The sequence below is a fragment of the Thermoascus crustaceus genome, assembly GCF_041956765.1.
Source record: "Thermoascus crustaceus strain CBS 181.67 unplaced genomic scaffold VTN00scaffold_7, whole genome shotgun sequence".
Lineage (NCBI taxonomy): Eukaryota > Fungi > Ascomycota > Eurotiomycetes > Eurotiales > Thermoascaceae > Thermoascus > Thermoascus crustaceus.
The window spans coordinates 1,464,208-1,480,091 of NW_027192533.1; the positions used below are offsets into that span (position 1 = coordinate 1,464,208).

General features: G+C 50.1%; 8 protein-coding genes across 8 annotated transcripts; 4 read left to right on the top strand and 4 right to left on the bottom strand.

The window, feature by feature from the left end:
- Positions 1–457: 457 nt before the first annotated feature.
- Positions 458–1,434, bottom strand: VTN00DRAFT_9506 (uncharacterized protein; the record flags this gene model as incomplete). Its single annotated transcript, XM_069436474.1, has 4 exons — positions 458–510; positions 582–777; positions 841–1,135; positions 1,199–1,434. 4 exons carry the CDS (start codon positions 1,432–1,434, stop codon positions 458–460), a joined length of 780 nt encoding a protein of 259 aa, XP_069285091.1.
- Positions 1,435–2,807: 1,373 nt separating this feature from the next.
- VTN00DRAFT_9507 (uncharacterized protein) lies at positions 2,808–3,245 on the top strand (the record flags this gene model as incomplete). The annotated part of the gene is made up of 1 exon (XM_069436475.1): positions 2,808–3,245. The coding sequence occupies one exon, from the start codon at positions 2,808–2,810 to the stop codon at positions 3,243–3,245; it is 438 nt and encodes a 145-aa protein (XP_069285092.1).
- Positions 3,246–3,367: 122 nt separating this feature from the next.
- Positions 3,368–3,675, top strand: VTN00DRAFT_9508 (uncharacterized protein; the record flags this gene model as incomplete). The annotated part of the gene is made up of 2 exons (XM_069436476.1): positions 3,368–3,528; positions 3,585–3,675. 2 exons carry the CDS (start codon positions 3,368–3,370, stop codon positions 3,673–3,675), a joined length of 252 nt encoding a protein of 83 aa, XP_069285093.1.
- Positions 3,676–3,684: 9 nt separating this feature from the next.
- VTN00DRAFT_9509 (uncharacterized protein) lies at positions 3,685–5,036 on the bottom strand (the record flags this gene model as incomplete). The annotated part of the gene is made up of 5 exons (XM_069436477.1): positions 3,685–3,759; positions 3,819–3,907; positions 4,230–4,508; positions 4,687–4,799; positions 4,894–5,036. The coding sequence occupies 5 exons, from the start codon at positions 5,034–5,036 to the stop codon at positions 3,685–3,687; spliced, it is 699 nt and encodes a 232-aa protein (XP_069285094.1).
- A 1,664-nt stretch (positions 5,037–6,700) lies between these two features.
- VTN00DRAFT_9510 (uncharacterized protein) lies at positions 6,701–8,719 on the top strand (the record flags this gene model as incomplete). The annotated part of the gene is made up of 6 exons (XM_069436479.1): positions 6,701–7,140; positions 7,203–7,307; positions 7,380–7,755; positions 7,817–7,959; positions 8,027–8,097; positions 8,184–8,719. The coding sequence occupies 6 exons, from the start codon at positions 6,701–6,703 to the stop codon at positions 8,717–8,719; spliced, it is 1,671 nt and encodes a 556-aa protein (XP_069285095.1).
- A 2,431-nt stretch (positions 8,720–11,150) lies between these two features.
- Positions 11,151–12,408, top strand: VTN00DRAFT_9511 (uncharacterized protein; the record flags this gene model as incomplete). The annotated part of the gene is made up of 4 exons (XM_069436480.1): positions 11,151–11,251; positions 11,315–11,382; positions 11,454–11,955; positions 12,027–12,408. The coding sequence occupies 4 exons, from the start codon at positions 11,151–11,153 to the stop codon at positions 12,406–12,408; spliced, it is 1,053 nt and encodes a 350-aa protein (XP_069285096.1).
- A 683-nt stretch (positions 12,409–13,091) lies between these two features.
- On the bottom strand, positions 13,092–14,723 carry VTN00DRAFT_9512 (uncharacterized protein; the record flags this gene model as incomplete). Its single annotated transcript, XM_069436481.1, has 2 exons — positions 13,092–14,440; positions 14,711–14,723. 2 exons carry the CDS (start codon positions 14,721–14,723, stop codon positions 13,092–13,094), a joined length of 1,362 nt encoding a protein of 453 aa, XP_069285097.1.
- Positions 14,724–15,267: 544 nt separating this feature from the next.
- VTN00DRAFT_9513 (uncharacterized protein) lies at positions 15,268–15,664 on the bottom strand (the record flags this gene model as incomplete). The annotated part of the gene is made up of 2 exons (XM_069436482.1): positions 15,268–15,307; positions 15,384–15,664. The coding sequence occupies 2 exons, from the start codon at positions 15,662–15,664 to the stop codon at positions 15,268–15,270; spliced, it is 321 nt and encodes a 106-aa protein (XP_069285098.1).
- Between the last annotated feature and the right edge of the window lie 220 nt (positions 15,665–15,884).

A 15,884-nucleotide genomic window follows, 5' to 3' on the forward strand; every position in this document is an offset into this window, starting at 1 on the left:
TGTCTCCCTTCTTCAACTTTGCTATCCTGGTGCTGCTTTAGAGGCTCCAGTTGACAGAGAGGCCAGAAAGCAAAGACCTCCTAACCGCTTCTACGCAGAGCTGGCTCGAAAGACGCTCCTGGGAGGAGAAAAACAGCGGATCCAGCATGGATATACGTCTATCTTCCTGTTCTACGGGCTACGAGCGTCTCTGCCATAGATGAAGCTACGCCTCTAAACGGGGCATCCCGCACCTAGTTCAGAAGATACGGAAAAGGAGCCTTATAGCAAGAGGACTGGCCGTGTGTCTTGCAAACAAAACAATTTCCTGGATATATTGCCAGAGGAAATGCAGGGATGATATATATATATATTCATTTTAAGCAGATTTTAAACACTATGGCACATGTCCGGAGAAGCAGGGAAGAAGCAGTTGCACATTGGCTAGGTTCCGGACTCAAAGTCTAGAGCTGGGGGATCAGTTCTTGGGCAGGTACTTGATGCCGGACGAAGGGCAGCTGGAGTCGGTAACTGGAAGATAAGGAAATTAGCAAGGCGTCCACGAGTTGCTGTCGCTGTACTGGAGAGGAAGCGTGACGCACCCGTGTCGGTAGCGACGTATTCTCCGGTGATGGCGTTGCCTTTGACGTTGAAGAAATACCACACCTCGTTCAGCTCGCCGTTGTTGCAACCCAACCTCACCTCGTGACCTCCGTGGGCTGCGGAAATGGCGCTCTGAATGTCGCTAAGTTGGTATGTCGTTGACGAGCTGGGCGTGATGCCAGCTGCGGAGAGGGCCTGGAGGGCCAGGACTATTAGCTCAATGAAGTCCATTGGTGACACGCTTTGCGTTCTACAGACCTTGTAGGTATCGAGACCCTTGAAGAGGTCCACGGTCTTCTGGAAGAAGTCGCCGACTTCCTCCTGGGGATAGTAATTTGCGTAGCAGTCGGGTTCGATGGTGTTGATGCATGTGCCATGCTTGTTCCACTCGTGGGACCAGAAGCCCTCATCGTCGCCCTGGTAGTCCTTCCAGTAAGTCTGCATGTAGTCTAGCAGCTCCGTCCGGCCCTGAGACTGCAGGATCGCCGTGATGTTGCTGTACTCGCGCGACGGGTCGCAGCTCGACTCGTAGGTCCCGTCGCAGTTGTCCGGCCTGGGAATTAGGTTAGTTATATTTCATTCCTTCAGTACCATTTTGTAGTTGATGCTTTCTCACCAGAGCCCGTGGATAGTCCACGAGTCGGAAGGTCCGGTTGCTGGATTGGTGTCCCAGAACTGCGTCTGCAGGAGGAGACCCCCAGGGCTGTTGTAGCAGCACGTCCCGCTGGAAGTACTGTGGCAGCTGAGCTGGGAATCGATTGGACATGACTGCACGCCCGCGAGCGCTCCTGTAAAGAGTTGCGCAGCGCCCAGCGCAAGCACGCCCACGGATCGAGTTGACGGCACCATCATTATGGTCAAAGACAGTCTTGATCGGATAAATCAATGGACCTTCGATAACCCGAGTACTGTACAGTTAGGTAGACAGAAGTATGGATTGAATCCCCAAAGTACCGGAAGGTACCTGCTGCAATTTGTACTTTCCTCTTTTCCCCTCACTGCTGTAGTTAGTATAGTCTCCTGGACATGAACGAACGCATTAAGTTTCGCCCCAATCCCGCGTTGTAACTTGTCCAGACTTAGATCTCAAAGCAGACGGATCCCCGGCGGTGAATTGTCCTCACATGGTGCGATGGGAACGCTGATTCGACAGCGACAATTAAGTCCAAAGCAGCCGTAGGCCTTGATTACAGCGTTAATGGTGCGCCGACCAAGCTCGGCCAACCAGTGTTTGCAGTCCCAGGGACGGGTGGACGCAGATGGGGACGGCCCGGGAGGTCCTATCTCCAAAGACTGGATGACATTTCGGATTTCTCCTTAGCTTCACACGTTAGACCCGGAGGGCCTGGATGTTTGGAGATCGCTAGGTTGGCACGTGTGATAATGGAAGGTCGACGATTTGCCAATAGGGCGACGGCGAGTCCGATCTCTAAAGCGCCTCCGGGGCCGTCAAGAAGGACAGCCTGAAGAATCCCGGACTTTGCGTGAGAGGGAGAAGTTGCTTGTTTTGCGCCTCGAGCATCGCTTATTGGCACGATGTTTATTTGCAGGACGTTGCATTCATGTTCCTGCGACGGGAGCGCTGATCGGCCTGATCGAATCAGGGCGGAAAGCCAGGGATCCTCGTCGATGCGCGCGTCGCATCGAACTGAAGCGATCAAAGTTTAGGCGATGGGGAGATCCCGACCGACGCCGCGGTCTCAGCTGACGCTACTTTCCCTCTGCCAGCTCGCAGGGTAACATTGTTGGTTTATTCTAAGATGGTTAGTTACGTAGACGGATGCATCATGTCCTTTATTAGCAGAAAACATGCAGGTAGAACGGCAGTTTGAAGATTCGAGATCTTCCATATCGGTGGCTTTCTAAAATTGGAAACCAAAGGTGGGAGGAATTATTTACCCGCACCCGGCAGCTCCAAGATAATCAGCATTAACATCAGAATATGTCCGTATTTCTTTGAAAGCAAACTCAACAGAGAAGCCTTCCAATTTGAGTTCCTAGAGACATTCTAGAAGTGGTAAAGTTGAAGGTAAATGTCGACGGGTAGAGTCCCACTTGCCGAACTGGAAGCGTAAAACGCATCATTCAATTTGAACCCGCAATCCTGGGAACATGAACATCTGAGCCGTGATATCGATTTCTTCATGCTGTGGAACTGACAGTACCATGCTTGTCACATTGTCAAGTCTGATAGCTTCTAATTAATAATTTGAGTTGAAGCCGTGATGGATCCTACCGCCAACGCCGCCGGCCTTGCGATGATTCTGGCCACTATGGCCTCGGGAGTGGTGATGCAGTCTCTATGCATACAACCAACTATAGACTATATCGCCGTCGCCGCCGTCGTGAAGAGGAGGATAGACGTCGTCGGGTTATTCAACGAGAACGGGAGAAGCGCCGCTTTAAGGAGCGTGAGCTTGAAAGGCGTCATCAAATTATGGAACGCGAACGCGAGACGCGTCGTCGAACTGATGAAGGTGAACGTGAAAAGTGTAGTCGGGTCATTGCACATCCAACGCCCTTGGACCAAAAGGGCCATGAATCTCCAAGGAAGAGGCTACGCTGTGATATTTCAGAGAAGGAGCGGAATGGAGAAATGCAACAGTCCGGAACAAAAGAAAGTAATGACAGCAGAAACGTTGATGTTGGAACCAGCAGCATGAGACATGTCATGGACTTGGCGTTTATAATGAATCCTTGAAAATGGCTTCCGTATGGAAATATTATGCGAGGAAACAAAGACAGCAGGCTCACAATGATGACCTGGGCGAACTGTGTCGGGAAAATGAGTCGCGTCGAGTATTGCCAGCAAGTGTCCAGAAAGGAGCAATTGAGATGCGCGCTCGATCCGACAATGGAAGCAGCATTTTTGGTAATAAGCAACGGCTTGGGTGGTGATCCGGTGCTGAGCAAAGCATATGAAGATATCATAAGCAACCGATTCAGGTATTCATATTCATATCCTTTACATACAAATCTCATCTGATAGCTAATTCGTCCAGTTGGGAAATTACGCGCACGCAGACTAGAAGGTTTACCGGATACAGCGCCGGAGATACTGTGGTCTTGGATATTTGCATCTTTCATCCTTGAAGTCTGCATTCATTTGTCGACAATTGGCTCCGGAAAACCTGTCTTGCCGGCTTCAGCTTCTTGCTTGAAGCGTAGCTGGTACCACTGAACGACATGTAAGCAAAATTCTGACCCGAGAATTTGTCAGAGTACGATGTACTTACCTCTCCGCTGCTGATAGGCTCGAACAATGGCGGATGCTCCGCATCAACACACGATGGCAATACAGAGACGGTCTCGTTGAAATTGAAACCTACAGATTTTGGTTAGCACATCTAACACAGTTATACATGTGAACCAAATACAGTGAGGAGAAAAAGAAAACGTTCTCACCAAAGAAAAATGGCATTGAAATCCGATCTTTAGGAGTCATATTCAGCGCCCTGGTAAACGGTACTCAAGCATCTCCCGTTCGCGATCCGCATGAGATAATCGCCGATATTAACTACGAATGTGTCCTGGACCGGGGGCGCGAGGATCCATTCCCCGCTCTGCTTGAGCACCTGCAGCCCGCCACTATCATCCTGCCACAGCAACGTGAAGCACTGCAGATCCGTGTGGCTACCAAGACCGACGTTGTCCCGCGGGATAGCTGCCATCTGTGCGTTCTTGCACCCTGGATAGAAGTTGAGGGTGCCGTCCGCGCCGGGGGTATGTGGTCAAGTGGTCAAATGCATCCTCGGGCAGGTCAAGCGCCAGCGCGAAGATCCCAACAAGCCTTCGGGCCAGGGTTAGACAGGCGCGCCAGTAGGTCAGACATGCAGATTTGAGGTCTGGAAGGTTGGACGTTTTCTCCCAGACGAATTCTTCGTGAAGGATGTCTGCGAGGAACTCTGGCGGGATCGTGGAGCGCTCTATTGGGTGTAGTCAGGGGTGCATCGCCAGGAAAGGCTCTCTTTCATGTCTGTAAGGTAGTACAAATTCAGGACGGCAACAGTTAGAATGGTGCAAAGAACGGACGAGTGGTACCGTGATCTACAGTGTAACACCTGCACGGATATGCGCAATTTATTTAGAACGGGACTTGCTAACCTCGCGATTCTGTCGGGCTGGCCCAGCCGGTCCCGAACGATTTATATCCATTGAAGAACCTAGACTGCGAAGAGCTTGCACGCTCTTTGACCTCCTTAGGCTGGTTGAAGAAACTATGATCGTCTGTTAGCAGTCCATAGTTATTCCCTTCCCCCAGTATCTGCTGAAACGTACATTTCGCAAATTCCTTCTGGTGTTTTCAATCACCTCAGACGCAATTCCATGGTTCTTGATATAGAAAAATCCGCTGGACTCCGCTCTTGGCGGATCTGTGCAGCGACTGCTTTTCTCTGCTCGATGTCATCGCTGTAGATCGGTTCCAGATCACGGGGATCTCTGATTCGGAGCATGGCCGCGGGGGCGCCTTCGAGACGGTACGATAGACCGGACCGTAGGCGGTGCGGAGGCGGAGCTGGAATAATGTCCTTTCGTTCTTGTGTGCGATGTAGGTCTAATTCAGTGATATGTAATATGCAGAGCAGATAAATTAATCGAATGGGAATATAGACGCTCCGCTGAGTATTATTATAAGACCCCATATTTTAAGAAATCAAATGGTCCACAAGTGCATTATAGGTAGTAGATAAGATCTACTTGAGGGACACATGGAGGGACTATCGGAGCCGGCCGAGCATCACTGTTCGAAGATCTCTCGACTCTCTCCGCATTATATCCAAGGCCTTAGAGGTCTCGGATCGTCGTATCCCGCTTTTCTCTAGACTCCCTACTTGACAGACGGAGTCCGTTGGACAAGCATACCACTAGACCACCTTCTCATAGGCCAGGAGGTCGAATATGTGCGGGATAAAACATCAAGAAGAATACCTGGCTAGTGATATAGGAAGGGACAACATCAATCCATGCCTCTTGGATAGCCGAACACTCGTCAGGGCCGACACACCACTTATTTTGATGTCTCCCAGATGGGGAGATAACTCTGCAACCACAGCAAGGCCAGAACGGTTTCACTCTCTCAACAGAATGTGGGGACCCAGAGGTCAGAATTCACAATGTCTCTCTTTCTATTGACATCTTCAGTGGAAGAAGGCCTCCGAACTCTTTGAGAAACGACGGTCGAGACTGTTATATCGGTGTGCTTGGTGATACTGCATACCATTGCACAGAAGCTGTGGTAACCCGAGAATTACAACCCCGGCTCTTTGCAGATAATTCTAAAGCTCGAACTGACTCACGGCCATACAGTGCCTATCCCTTGGCAGCTGTTATCGCAGCATAGACCTCATCTTACTACCCCGGACCGCACTACATCCTTGGCACTTGGATGTTCAACGACGATTGGACATGAATCCCGTCATCGAGCAACGACGATACCACATTAGTTGGGTGGTCAAACACGCTACTTAACGACAACTCGAAGGAGGGTTCCTGGCTAGACATGGATCCAACTCTATCCTTGGATGGGATGACATGTTTTCTTACTCCCCAGACCCAACATGACAGGCGATCTGCAATATCCAAAGCTTATGAGCTGCTCGTCCAACGTTGGCTATTCCCGCAGTCCTACAATTTGTCGTCCATACAGCCCTCTTCTGTGGCTTGGTACAACATCTGATGATTCAGGGTTGGCTGTATACAAAGATAAACTCGTGGTCAGATGAGGATGTTAATGCTCACTGCTGACAGTGTCTGTTCTACCCACTCATATTACCACACAATTAACCATGTTCTGCACCTCATTTTCGCTTGATATTAGTTACCGTCGTGCGGTAGTACACTCCTAGAGCCCAGCCCGAAGGACTTCGAATGACAACGCAGATAACAGTTGCAGTGGCGCCGTTTTCGACAAGATAAGGCCTGTCTTCCCACCCTTATCAATGACCTCTGTGCTTCCCAGTGCGACAATCCAGATGCTGGGGGATAAGCGAGAAGCAAATCAAATGTCCAGAAAATGATAGGCGTTTCCCCATGGACAACAATATTACGGAAAGCCGTCCACTTTCCCCATGGCACCCCCTCTATTAGGCATTTCTCTTTTTTGCAGACATCAGATAAGATGGGCTTTGCTCTGAAGCTGAAGTCCAGGCTCGTGGTACGTGAAAAGAATGCAGATGGAGAGCTGCGACCGGTCAATTTCCTCAGCAACGAGGATATCCGACCGGTCAAGGTCAAAGATCGAACATGGACGTTCCGCACGTATTTGACGTTCTGGTTCTCTGCCATAGCCACAGTGAGCAATTGGTATGCAGCATCCACGGGTCAATCCGTGGGATTGAGCCTCTGGGAAAGTGTCGGGTGCATGTTCGGTGGTCAAATCCTCGCCGGGATCCTCATTGCCGTCAACGGTCGAGCGGGTGCCATGTACCGTATCGGGTATCCAGTCCTTGCGCGCGCAAGTTTCGGAGTATACGGTGCTTGGTGGCCAGCCTTCAATAGGGCTATCATGGCTATCGTGTGGAATGGTGTCAATATGGTGCAGGGCGGGCAATGTGTATAGTACGTTTCGATCCCGTACTATCGACATGGAACAACGTTCACTGACCTCAGTCACGAAATAGTGTGATGCTGCATGCTATTTTCCCCAGCATTGCAAGGATCAAGAATACCATGGGATCGGGTTCTGCTTTGAGCTCGGCGCAGATGATCTGTTACGGCGTCTATTGGTATATCTGATGCTTCCAACCAGCTTGATGGAAAAGCGCTTTGAAGTCCCTTTTTAACTGATGACAATCCAGGATCGTCGTATGCGCGTTTCTGGTCATTCCAATACCGAAGATGAGAGGACTCGTGTACGCGAAGCTGGTCGTTTTTGTCTGCTCAGCAATCGCCATGCTGGCCTGGACCCTCACACTCGCGGGTGGTATTGGTCCAGTCGTAACCCAGGGTTCCAAGCTCCACGGTAGAGAGAAGTCATGGATGCTTGCGAAATTCTTCTGGCTTGGTTTAGCCTCCTATGGCACGTTCATCTCAAATGCGGCAGATTTTCAAAGATATGCGCGTCGACCAAATGATACGATCCTGGGGCAGGTTATCTCCTTTCCCCTTTCCAACCTCATTGTCAGCCTTGTTGGTGCGATCATCGCAGCGAGCAGTCAGATAATATTTGGCGAGGTCCGTATATATTCTCCTGATGCGTTTAATGTCTATATATACTGACATGGAAATCAAACAGCTCGTATGGAATCCACTCGACGTGCTAAATAAATTAATGGAAGGGGAGAAATATACGGCTCGCAATCGTGCCGGATGCTTTTTTATCTCGTTAGCTTTTGTGTACTCGGGGATATTCTCGGCTATATTCGAGAACTCGATTCCGTAAGGCTTATTGAAATCCAGTTCTCCGACGTCAATCAACTATATCTGGTTACTGATGTTTTCTTAGAGCAGGAAACGACATAGCTGCTCTTCTGCCTAAATACATAAATATTAGGCGAGGATTCTTCGTCTGCGCAGGTAATCGAATTCCCTTTGTACCCATAAAGACCCAACGGTCGTATACTTTATTGTCGACAGCACGTAAGAGCTAAATCCCGTCCCAGTCATCTCAGTAGCCATCTGCCCATGGTACCTCCTCGCCTCCGCATCCGTCTTCATCAACTTCCTCTCCTCCTACCAGATCTTCCTCTCCGCCATTGGCGGCATCCTGATCTGCGACTACTACATCATCAACCGCGGCGACCTGGACATCCCGGCCCTCTACACCCGCGACCCCCATGCGCCTTACCACTTCCTGCACGGCGTCAACCCGCGCGCCTTCGCGGCGTACGTCGTCGCCGTTGCGACCAACTTCTACGGGTTCCTCAGCGCGCTGGGCGTTCATGCGCCGGTGGGCGTCGAGCGGTTCTACTACATCGCGTACCCCGTCGGGTTTCTGATCGCGTTCTTCGTTTATTGGGGTCTCTGTGTGGCGTTTCCGCCGCGGAAGATAAACGACTGGAGGGTGTGGAGTGAGCCGAGGGATTATGTCGATGAGCAGGATCCTTCGGCACCGTTGCAGGGACAATCGTCGCCCGTGGGTGGTGGTGGTGATAGCGAGACAACGGAACGGGTTGCCGTGTCTGGGAAGGATAATTGAGAGAGAGAGAGAAATAAACTCACGGGTACTCTTCTTTGCAGTAATAGGGAATCTCTTCCAGGGACTGGACTCATTAATAGAAGGTATGTTAACATTGTGAACTGCTCATATTAAAAATTCTTAAAAAGCTTCAAGTTTCCTATTCTATCTAATAATACAGAATAAAAGAACAATTCTTTTTTTTCCCTCCTGACTCAGACTGTTGAGCTTGATTTTTATTTTGCACTCATCAGCAAGCATGTTGACAGCATGCATGCCTCGCGCAAAGGAAGAAAAGGGGTCATCATCGTCCAGGAGACAGAATGAGACATAAACACACTGCCACAACTCAGTGTAACAAGTAACAGCAGGTTGCAAGCATTTGCTGCGTAAGGAACCTGCTGTCGAGTACTGTGTAGGTATCTTTGAGGGTCAGGAGGGATATTTCTTCATGTCCACGCGTGCGACCTGTAGATGAATGGATGGATGGATCACCATAATGCCAGATTCGATCCACCATTATCACCGGTCGCAGTCGTAAGATACAATAGGATGTAGAGAAAAGGCAGGGGAAGATAAAGAGCAGGAAAAAGGAAAGAGACACCATGAATCAAGGTATTCGCAGGGTAGAGAAAGCACATCAGTATCAACAAAGCAAGTACAACATTCTCACACACCGTGCCAAAGGTTCACATCATCAACTGTAATCATCATCATTGTTGTAGTGAGCCGATCATTGTCAACTTCTCAACCTGCTCAAATCCCCTTTTGCATGGGCCCTCAGCCAAATGTGCGCATAACCATGATGTTGACAAAAGGACAGCATAACAACAAAGGCGCCAAAAATAATGAAAAATAGTGAACACAAAAAATTTTGTGAAAACTCAACTCTGCTCCGTTACGGATACCCGCACAAACCACTATGGTAACTTCCTTACATAATCCACACTCAACCCATTGAAAGTCCACTAGACCATAATAGGTTAGGAAGGCGTAAGTCATGACCGAAATAGAATTATGATGCGACGAGGTAGGTCCGGACCCCGCAGCCTCATTATTAAGGTCTTTCAGGGCTTCGGCTGTGAATGATCTTGCATTGTATCCACTCGGGTCGATCGATGGGAAACCAGACCAGACCAGACCAGGGTCAGGGGTTATGGTCGGGGACTTGAAGACCTTAGACCAGGGACCGGGTTCTTGGGATCTGATGCTTGATTTGACGTTTGGCGCCGGAAACCATCTCCGTAGTATGTACGGAGGACGGCGGACCAGTCCCATTCTTAATATGTGCAGTGCTCCGAGATACAGTATTCCAAATTGCGATAGCAAATTCTCCGTCTCGGATAATGGATATTGATATGAAGGAAAGTGGGTAGGTAGGTAGGGTAGGCCACACTGGAAGTAGGCAGGGGATTTCCAGGCCTTTCCTCTTTCTTCCTCACGAAGTGACATCATGTTCGTTCTCCAAATGGTTGTCTTGTTTGTTTTACCATTTTTATTTTTTGATAACTTCATTTCTCGGATTTCGGATGTCCATTCTTTGCCCTGACAGTATCCTCTTCGGGTATAGCAGTGGTGAACTATAGCTGCGACGTCGATCATGGTCTTCACACAAGTGTCGAGGTTGCAGGCCAGGGCCAGGCCAGGCAAGACCAGACTAGAAGGGCAACGTGATCGCAAATACGAGTTTTGCGGGGTTGCATACCGAAATCCGAGGATGATGTGGCGGAGAGGACATTATTGAACTTTCGTGAGTCTTGACTCTCGTATAAATAACTTTCGTATATACTTGGGAAGAGAGCGTGTTGACACCCGGGCAACGTCGCGCTCGGGCCCTTGGTGAGATCGTAGAAAACCTGTTTGTGTAGATATCGATTTTCAGAGATTCGTGGGGGAGGAGTTGGCTTGATTGGCCGGATAGTTCAATGAGATTGCATAGGCTAACGGCTTAACCCAAGTCTATCCGGAGTTCTCCGAAACATGCAGTCTCTTCCTACGGAGTATATCGAGGTGCAGATCCTCATTCTCATTTTTTTCCCTGTTTCTAATATCAAATCTTCAGAACGGAATAGCCACAATGTCAGAGATGATTGACCATACCAGGGAACTTTAATCAACTTTAACTGAGATTTAGCAGGGCTGCTAGGCGTCTTGGCAGCTGCTAGTCGTGGTATGCCGACCTGACTGGTGCCCAAGGAGTACAGAGTATAGCTGCTTATACACATAGTTACGTCCGTTTCCCTTCATTATGACGACATCCCGAAATGCCCGGGACCCTGATGAGGAAATCTCAGGATATCGGAACAGGTAGATAGGTCCTAAGGCAGAGACGGCTTCTTTTCGTAATTATCATCAGGCCATTAATTGGGACACCTAAAAAGCTTTGCTGCAGTCAATTGCTTGTTTTGTCGTTGACATCGTGCCTGCGCCTTATTGCCATTACGAGAAAACAATGAAGGCGATCGTCGTTGAGGAATATGGACCGGTCGAGAATCTGATAGCGAAACAAGTTCCTGATCCAAGCGGTCCAAGTGGTCGCGATCTATTAGTCCGGTGCGCCGTTAAATCATCTTACACTGTAGCGTCAGGTGTTGACTGAAACCCAATTCACAACAGAGTTGAGGGTTGCTCTGTAAATCCTGTTGACGTAAAAGTCCGCGCGGGGAAATACGACGATTATCCAGGTGTGTCCGCGGGATCACAAATTGAAGCCTTAAATAGACACGGCGACCGTTCTGATGATGGCTCTTCCCAGACTACTACCAGCACGTCCCGCAGCCGTATCAGATATGCGGCTATGATGCCGCCGGGACGGTCATAGCAGTGGGTCCCGACTGTAAGCTGTTCAAGAAGGGAGATGAGGTCTTCTATTCTGGGAGTCCGATAAGACAAGGATCGAACGCGGAGTATCAAGCAGTCGACGAGCGGAGCGTGGGCCATAAGCCCAAGACTTTAGACATGACCGAGGCAGCTGCCATGCCGCTGACATACGTTACCGCGTACGAGGCACTATTGGAGCGACTGGAGATCAAGAAAGGGGAGCAAGCCGCCCTGCTCATCATAAACGGGGCGGGAGGCGTAGGCGCCGTCGCGAGCCAGATTGCACGCGAGATCCTCAACCTGCCGGCCGTGATCACGACGGCGTCGAGGCCGAACACGATCGAGTTTACCAAGAAGATGGGAGCCACGCATGTGTTGAACCACAGAGAAGATCTCGAGAAGCAGCTCCAGAAACTGAACCTGGATATACCATTGAAGTAAGGGGTGGAGAGGAATCAGTCACTGGTACCCGATCTTCCTCTTCTCTGCTGGGCTAACGAGATCGCAGGTACATATTCATAGCCCATACGACTGACCAATACATGGAGGTCTGCGCACGAATTGCGGCTCCGTTTGGCAAGATCTGCTCGATAGTGCAAGGCCAGGCAAGAATGTATGGAACGCAGTTCATGGCCAAGTCCCTCTCCTTCATCTGGTGTCTGCTTGGTACAAAGCCATATTACCAGTTGGATGTAGAGTCGCATCATAGGATCTTGGAAGAACTGGCGGAACTGATTGACTCCGGGAGAATCAAGTGTCATTTGGTGAACCGGTTAAGACTGACGGTACATGGTCTTCGAGAAGCCCATAGGATCATCGAGAAGGGTGGAAACATCGGAAAGGTTTCTCTTGGATTAACTGAGCAGGGAAACGGTGAGTTATTTGTCTAACGGGATGTGCTGCAGCTCAGTGTGGGCCCTATAGAGGATAGTAAGCGTAAGTCATGGAAATGAGGCATTGTCTAGATAGAAATGGTTAGAGTACCTAATTTCATGATGGGTCTTGAGAACCATCTCACATACCAATGGCGCATGATGCCAAAGCTGTTCGGTGCATCGTTGAGGACTAGCGGTAGAGAGAAGTCACGGCAAGGAACTTCCAAGTAAAGGCATCCCGGATGTAGCATGAGGTCACATGTCTTCAGTGTGCTGAATGGGAAATGACAATGTCGAATATAATTATGCGCTCTTGTTCACTTCGGCTAACACTATCGCCTACTAGCTCATATCCAGGTCCAATAACTCCACACAAGTATTTCACGAACAGTACAAAGCGCTTTGTGATCATACAGTTCCAGAAAAGAGAAAGAATACAGAAACACAAATTAACCGCCCATCCCACCCAATATCCACAACCAGTATCGAAAAGTGCAATGTGTAGTAGATAGAAATTTCCAGACAGTAAAGACAAATTATGCAACATAAAAGTGTGTCTCAAGGGCTTCTCTTGGAGTTGTACAAGGGTGCCGCGAGGCGCCGGTCAGGGTCTGCCTTGCCCTGTGTGTGTACCGTCTAAGGCAGAAAAGAGATCCTCCCAAGGAGTAGGATGCTTGGCAAGCAAATCCCAGAGATATTTACTCATCCCAAGTTTCTCCATCAGCATCCTGGCTCTGTGGAATCGGGTCATCGAGCTTTGATCCATAAATCGGGCGACCGTCTGGTGTCAATTGGCCTCGGAAGTCAGGATCATAGTCAGGGCTAGTCTCATCCAACGTAGCAACGTATCTGTTGCGACCTCCCCGCTTGCTGTGTGTCTTGGTGTAGTGTGCATTGAGATTGTCGCTCCTTGAGAAGCCCCTGTTGCAACCAGGCACCCAACACACGTGTGGCTTTTCCTTCGAATGACTCTTCATGTGCCTCTTAAGGTGCTCCTGTCTCTTGAACCGTCCCTTGCACCCAGGCTCTTTGCATCGAAACTGTACTTGTTTGATGATAGAAGGGAGGTTCTCGAGCTTCACGCTCTGCTTGGAGGGTTGTTTCTTCACCGTCTTCTTCGAAGGCCGGCGCTGAGGCCTCTGTCTCAGGCTTTCCTGGAGCTCGGGAGAAATTTGCAGCTCATCGTCGTTGTACTCCTGGGTGCCGGCTGACACGCGAGTCATCGGACTTTCCGTACCAGATGATGTCGCGAGAGGACTTGACCTCAAAGATGTCGTTGGTGTCTGCGTTCTGAGACTGCCCACAGAAGTAGGGAATGCTGAGTAAGAAGGCGGGGGCGTAACGGGAGCGTTGGGAAACGCTTGAGATGGAGTGATCGTTTGGGGCGAGATGGTTTCAGCGGATGGCATCCATTGGGAGATGTTGTTCATTGACATGGAACTGGGCAGCCGTTCTTGCTGGTGGAAGATAGGTCGAGAGAGACAGGGGTTGGAGGCGGACTCGGGAAGAAAAGATGTCTGGTTGTTGCGGTAGTAGTCTCGGGCCATCTGGGGATACTGTGCCATCGATGCATGATAGGGGAAAGCGTTCCCATTGTCATATCCTTTAGGCATGTCCGATGGGATCCAGAACTGATCGACGTGCTCGCCATAGCCGGGGACATAGTCAAAAAATGGCATCCTTTCTTGTCCGTCCATGTTGCCGTACGGCAGTTGCATTCCGTCAGTTGAGGCCATGTCCGGCAGCCTCAAACCGTTCCTCAACGGTGTGGATGATGACCGTGCTGCGTCGAAGTTCTGGCCCGAGAAAGACCCCCCCTCAGGCCAACCTGGCGATGCGAGTGATCCCTGCCTATATAGGGTTGTCGGGGTCGGGGTCGGTGAATCCATGGGTGAGAAGCTCGATGCCATAGACGGACACCCACTCGAGCCCAACGACTCGACGTCGATTGCAAGTCTGTCCGACATGTTGTACTCAGACCTCATGTCTTCACTGTCCTCTGTCTCGTGGTCGCTCTGGTGGAGGACAGGGTCGACGAGATCTCCACCTGTTCAGACTGTTAGGCTCCTGTTCTCGCAAAATTTCTTGACGAAGGTCGAAGAAAACTCAGGGCTTGAGCACCTGGAATTCTGCTCGTGCACGAGTGGTAAAGAACGTTGGGTAAAGAACGTGGGAGGGAATGTCTGATCAATTAATGGGACAAAGGAATGTTGGGTGAGTGGAGGAAGAAACAGGTCTGGGAATCGAGGGCAACGAGGTGAAATAGCAAATTCCAGGCCTCATATACTGAGCTCGAGAGATGGGGACGATCACTCACAGTCATACGCCATCGCTATTTCGAGAGCGTGAAGGCAAAAAGCGCGTCGCGTGCCTATGATGCCAAAGCAAGGCCTGGGAATGTGGGCTATGTCTCCTTGGTAACGGCGGCAAAACCTACCACCCTACCTGTTGATAGCCTACTAGCCTATTACCTCGTGAAAAAGGGTCGCGACTGTCTCGAACAAGTTTCGATAGGGTTGATGGGAATAGCCTGGATCCTCGTGGAAGACCAGCCCTTAAACGCGCTTCGAATCTAGGTCTCAGTTGAAATTGGAGTTTGTATAAGAGAGCCAGCAAGGGGATCGACTGGAAAGGTTGTATGGGACTCGAAGGATAGAAGGGTGTCTTACAGGCTGAACGAGGGGGGGGGGTGGTTTTGGTTTATAGGTTTCGTTGCTTGTTTAGCTTCCCTGACAGCTTGACCTTGCAGTGTGGCCCTACGACTTCCTCGAGAAGGTTACCGAGCCTCCTTCAGCCATCCCTCACTTTTTTTACCATCTGCTGGTGGTACAGTGGCCCGGGTGGACCGTGTTAATGCTGGTAGTCGCTAGACCGTTATGGACTCCGTCGATAGCAAAACCGCATCTGGCCCAATCTGGATCGTATCAGACGCTAAGCAGCTTTGAGAAAGCCACCGTAGAGCTTAAGGGAATGGAGGATGGAATGCTCACAACAGACACGGCCTTCCGTTCCATAGGACAGACGCTTCTTCTGAAATGTGAGCGCGCTTAAACCTTAACTTTCTCCGCTCTGCTGCTTGATTTGGGTTCTTGCGATTCCTCGTAGAGTTACAAGTGGTGCTAATCACTTGCTTCGTCTGGTTAAGACTCTCCACTCCCACCCTGTTCAGTGCTCCCGGATCGGCGGCTGGGACCTGCGTATGCGATACCCGGACAGGACCCTGAATGATCTGCGCCACTGTGCATCTCCATGTGGGGAAGACGACTGGCATGGCTTGTGCGGTGGGATGAATGGCATTCTGATGCAGTGTCCAGGTACGGATGCACGCCACTGAAGATACAATCAATGATCGGCCTTCGACCTACGCCACCGTCTAGACCTGTCTGAGGCAAGTGCGAAGAGGGTACATATGGACTGCTGCAATACGATACTCGATAACGCGAGCAAGAACCGGGTTGACTTCGGAGCAGGTAACTCCCGATCAAGTGAGG